The sequence below is a fragment of the Pinus tabuliformis genome, chromosome 7 (genome assembly GCF_031772625.1).
Source record: "Pinus tabuliformis cultivar Carrire ecotype Pingquan chromosome 7, CPIR1, whole genome shotgun sequence".
NCBI lineage: Eukaryota > Viridiplantae > Streptophyta > Pinopsida > Pinales > Pinaceae > Pinus > Pinus tabuliformis.
Window position 1 is genome coordinate 930,971,697 of NC_142293.1, and position 5,863 is coordinate 930,977,559.

General features: G+C 37.9%; 1 protein-coding gene across 1 annotated transcript; it reads right to left on the bottom strand.

Annotated features, from left to right (window-relative positions):
- Positions 1-2,778: 2,778 nt before the first annotated feature.
- LOC149250698 (putative xyloglucan endotransglucosylase/hydrolase protein 28) lies at positions 2,779-5,580 on the bottom strand. The gene is made up of 4 exons (XM_089459195.1): positions 4,952-5,580; positions 4,757-4,857; positions 4,411-4,619; positions 2,779-3,521 (listed from the first exon to the last, which is right to left on the bottom strand). Exons 1-4 carry the CDS (start codon positions 5,172-5,174, stop codon positions 2,999-3,001), a joined length of 1,056 nt encoding a protein of 351 aa, XP_089315321.1. The 5' UTR covers positions 5,175-5,580; the 3' UTR covers positions 2,779-2,998.
- Between the last annotated feature and the right edge of the window lie 283 nt (positions 5,581-5,863).

Genomic DNA, 5,863 nt, shown 5'->3' on the forward strand with positions numbered 1-5,863 from the left:
AATGTTGCGAATTGTATTTCATGTATTGATATTTAAAACATTTCAATGAATAAAATTGTCTTGCATTGCTTACACAAAGCCCAATGTTTGGCTCTCTACACTTTCCATCAATCATCGATAGTCAAAACCATCTTCATGGTTGTGGGTTTTATTATTTCCATGTCACTAAAGTTATTAAAATGAAAACATGTGTTTAGGATGTGTAATGTTGTGATTCATCTTCACCTTAAAGTGTGTTTACCCACAAAATGAGCACGATGCATGCTAGAGGGATGATCTAAATGCAATAGAAGGTGATATTATTTTGAGTAACTACGCAAATTGATTGATCATCACCTTATCTTGTTTGTAAAGAGATTCTTTGATATGAACAAACTACAGAACACTAACATTAGGGGAGCAAGAGTCAACATACTTTTTCCATGTCATCTTTGATCATGACTAATGTGTTCAAGGATGATTTGGGAGTAGGGTCAATTCTACATGGTTGGAACTCTAAACATGACCAAATAAGGAATCACTTTTCCTCAATCTACTCTCTAAAATTGCACAAATATTATTGAATTATCCATAAGTTGACTATATTTGTTCTCTAATACCAATGAATATGGCCAAGGTAGGATCAAGTCCCTAATTGGGTGTTGTTCTTTGATTTGTGAAAAATAGGTCAAATTGCATGGCCTAGTTACACTAAAGAGAAGGACAAAAGTTAGTTGCTACAAGCAACATATGTATATAAATAAGCTACTAAATCATAGAAGTTATACAATATAGTCAAGAGAAAAACATAAAACTAAAATGCATTGACGACTCAAGTGATTAAGTGCATATCCCAAGAGCAGACATTCGTAGCCTCCACTGCCTAAATATAATGCTAACTCACATGAAATGGGGTTTCGACTCCCACTATACTTGTCGCATTGCATGAGCTCCCGTTAATTCCTCGATCATAGAACAAAGCCAAAATAAGGTTAAATGTCATTTGAATATTATAGGTAGCACAGGGAGGTATAGGACGACTTCGTAGGAGAATTCTACCAGATTGGTAAAGTTGGAGAAAAAAATTGGCAATATAGACCACAAGCTAACCATTCTTAGCCAAGAGATCAACCAACATCTCCTTCTCCTCGAATGAGGATAGTGACCAACTAGCACAAATGCTTGGAAATTATGCCCAATAGTTGTTATGACTCACTAGTTTTTTTGCTTACAACACTAATAAGTTTTTTGTCTTCTAATGTTGATGCATGTCAAGGTCTAGCACAATCATCATGTTTTTATAAGTTTCTATTTACAAGATGCTCTAGTCAACATATAAAAACAATAACTATAATGATTCAAGAATTAAGTGCATAAATGTCAACATAGAAAAACAATACATGTAACTTTAATTAGTTAAGTTTATAACCATCAATATAAAAAAACAAGTTACATGACTAAGTGATTAAGTGCATAACCATGGCCACACATAAACAACAATACATATAAAACAAAGCAAGATAAAAATTATATAATACAAGAGTTATATTTACATATTGGTAAGATAGCTTGTAAACCTAGAAATAGAAAAACACAATACATATCTATAGAATTGCAAGTATATATTTAAATAAGAATAAAGATTATTTTTAAGGTTAGAGGTTAACTTAAACACAATATCAATATCAAAGACAAATTATTGTTTATGAATATACAGAATTGGATCATATTGCTAGAGCTCAATCTCAAAGACAAATTATTGTTCGTGTGTATAGAAGGGGATTATATTTGCTCATGAGTGAACATGTATAGCTCAATCTCAAAGACACGTTATTGTTTGAGTTTGCAGAATTGGGTCTCATAGAGGATTACAAAGACAAATTATGGTCTAAAAGTGTATTAAGGTCTATGAGAGGATAATATTGCTCATGAGTGCTTGATCTCAAAAATTATAATACTTAAATACACGTCGCAATTACTCAATTTTGATAACCTAATTAAGTGGGCCAGCTATTGCTGTCTCAAAAGTGTGACATATCATTTTGATAACCTAATTAAGTGGGCCAGCTATTGCTGTCTCAAAAGTGACATATCATCCCCTATACCAAAGACGGCTAATAACGCGTTGGGAGCAACATCACCTATACCAAAGATGGCTATGAACGCGTTGGCAGCAACAATGAGGTTCAAGGAGCTCGTAAGCAGGGTTGGAATTTCAAAACAACTTTTTTTTTTTTTTCAAATTTGTTGGTTTTTACATTTTTTTACTTATTTTTATAATTTTAACAAAAAATTGTGACGATTTTATAAAAATTTTGGCAATTTTTGACAACCAGATCACTCTGTGATTGACAAATTTACCCGTCAAATTCCATCCATGCAAATCCTAGGTTCCCATGTATCTATCTATCCCGCGTCAAAAAAAAGCGAAGCACCTGTAATTTGCCAAAAGAGTTGTGCGTACATATGTGTTTATATTTGACACGACACCTACGACTCGGTTGTAAACTTTGACACACATACATATTATTACCAGACGACAAACCTTTCCATGCAAATCCATCACATACAAATAAATTCAAAACAGGTGGACAACCTCGAGCTCTCGCCTTTTTTTCCAAAACAGTATCCAGAATTGCGTGGGGATGATCTGTAAAGGCTATAAACACCTTTATATTTTTTTCCCACCACTGAATTGCTTTTTTTCTTAGGATAGGATGAAGCTAGTGACAACGCAAAATATAATATCACGAATCTCCAGACAAAAATACGAGATGAGGCAACCATAAAAAACAAAAATTTCTTAGAATCCCCAACCAAGCATTCCTTATTAAAATTTAAATCCGGAGAATACTTCCAATACAAAATAATAACTGTGAAGAATTACAATCGTATGGTCTAATACCACCATCATCAGAGCAGCGAAATCGAGGTCTTCTGTACAAGCAGAGAAGCAGACAGCAGAAGAGTATAATATAAAAATCTGTATTGGAATAGTAGAGCAGAGCAGAGCAGGTGATTAGAGAGAAACAGCAGCCGAAGCCGCAATGGAAGAAGAAGAGCGGCGGGATTTTCTATTCTTCTTGTGATGCCTCTGGTGGTGGCCGAACTTGACATGTGCAGTGGCGATTTTCTTGTGAGGGTCCCTGGGAGGACAGTCGGAAGGATTTGAAGGATAGCGGACAGCATCGTCGCAGTAAGAGTAGGAAATATATTTGCCTCTGAACCATTCCATTAATGCCTTCTGGTCTTCCGAGAGCTCGGCAAGTTTAGAAAGTGAGGCCGAGGAGGTTGTGTCAGCTGAGCAAGAGACTGCGGGAAACTGCTCAAGGGGATCAACAGCGCATCCTTCCAGGATAAGGTTAGCTAGCGTGACAACGAAAGGGGAATACTTGTAATTGACTCTGTATCGCCCTCCTTTGGTGGCCCAGTCTGAACCGTCCCATACGGTGGCATATACAGACATGGGCTTCCCTGGATAGTGAGCGCCCATGGCGTCTGTTCTCGGAATTTCTCTTATGGGGACGTCGTCCACAAAGAATCTGCAAAACCAGGAAGAGATTCAAACACTATTTGAGAGATGTTTCCGTAAATATTTCAAAATCTGCAATTTATACAAGTTTCGCTATTTCAAGATGGTTTTTACTAAATTTTCTAAATAAGTTCAGCAATTTTAACTGAATTTATCTCCATTGCAGATTTTAAAAAAAATCCATTTCAAAATCCCTCACTGTTCAAAAAGATACGTATGTTCTATAAAATCATAAAAAAAATTCAGAGAGTATGAGAACACATAAAATACACATAAAACCATAAGAATTTCACAACAATTCTGATAAGAGAAGAGAAGAAAAAAGCCAATCAAACAAGAGCGGAACTTATCTAGATTGCGGATTTTCAAGAAAAACATTTCAAGATGCCACAATTCAAGATGTGTATTATATAAAATCATAAGAATTTCCACAACAATTCTGAAAAGAGAAGGAAAAATCCGATCAAACAAAAACCAAAACTTATATCAATTGCATACAATTTCAAGAATGACATTTCAACATGTCGCCATTCAAGAAAATATGTGTATTCAATATAATTTTCACAACAATTCTGAGAAGAGATGGACAAGGCCGACCAAACACACAAATTCGTTTCATAATCATGTCAGGTTAATATAAGAGACGAGGCCACCAACAATCACAATCACACTATTTAATATTCAAAATGTTAGTAAAAACTATTTCACAATAGACAGAAGTTCAACTATTTCAAGAAGATAGGTGTATTCCATAAAATCATAAGAATTTCCACAACAATTCTGAGAAGAGAAGGAAAAGGCCAATCAAACAAACAAATCCATTTCATAGTTAATATAAAGGATCAAAACCTGTCTGTGAATATTGAATAGATGAGATGTGATGGGGATGGGGATTTTACACTGTGCTTTTCTCTGTCCAAAGGATGGTGTACTGATGAAAATCTTCAGTTGGGTCGAACCAGAGCGTGTACCGTTCCTCGCGTCCATAGGCCGTGCTCCCGTTGCCATAAACGTTGGTCTGGATTCTCCATTCTTTGCCTCTGATATTGCCCAAGAATTCAAAGTCCAGCTCGTCGTGGGTACCCTGGAACATGTCCCCATTTGATGTCTGCAACACAAAGAACTAATGTCAGACTTTTCCTTTCAATGAGCACCGAGACAAATAAGGAGAACTGACTTTTCCATTCAATGAGCACCAAGACAAATAAGGAGAACTGATTAAAAAAATGATGCAAAATCGATTACATAAAACGCAGCCACAACGCCTGCAGTGTAATCATCGGGAAGCTTCATAGAAGCGCTGAACAAGCCATACATATACATGTCCTGAGACAGCAATCCTGAGCCTGCAAATTACAATAATTTCAGTAATCAAATTCAGTCAAAAATTGTTACCCCAACAGACCAGAGGACGGCAAAAAAACATAAAAAGAAACTTACCAGTACGCTTATCGAGTGAAAGCATGACGGTCTTGCCATCCTCTGCCACCTTGACATTTTCATCGCCAAACAAGGACGTATATGCTTCCTCGAACTGAAGCCCGGCAAAATTTTCAGTCACGAGCTTCCCGGCCAATCTCGGCCGAGAACTCCCAACTGCAGAACCAGGTTGTGAGAAAAGCCCACAGACCCAAATACACACCAGAGCCACTGCCAACATCATTTTAATTTCTCCAATACTTCAATCCACAGCCCAACAAAAAATCTTTCAAAGAAGAGCTTCGATTTTGGGATTCGTTTGCTCTCTGCCCTTTATCAACCAATCCAGGCAGGAGAAATGTTCAAATCAGAAGCAGAAAAACGAGATTGGGCTAATCACGGACCGAGGGAAAAAGCCAAAACACCAAAACAAAATAAGGCAAAACGAGAAGGGGCTATTCACGGACTGTAAGCCAGAAAAATCTCGCTTTCTGAATACACGGGATGTGTTCGTTCCGAAGGAAAGAGGCCCGTGTGCCCGGCCTCTTTATGAGTTGTAAAAGAAGAAGCCCTCCAAATCCGACCGATCGCTAAAAGGACCGATAACAACAACAACAACGGCCGGGAGCTAAAAATAAACACATTCTCTAAAGCCCCGGAATCAAAACCGGCAAGCTGATGTCAACGCTCTGGGTCCCGATATTCTCCATGCCCTTCCCCACCTGCTTCACTGCTTATTATCTGGAACCCACCCGTTCACCCAGCCACAGCCACAGCCACGCCCGCGCCCTCGCCCCACACTCATCATCATCCACCCGCCACATTTAAATAACATCCGGCTCCGTCGTTTATGACCCTCCAAATTCACCCCTCGCCTAACTCTTGACTCGTTCCAACCTTTCTCTAATCCCTCGCCGTCTCCGGCTGCTGCCC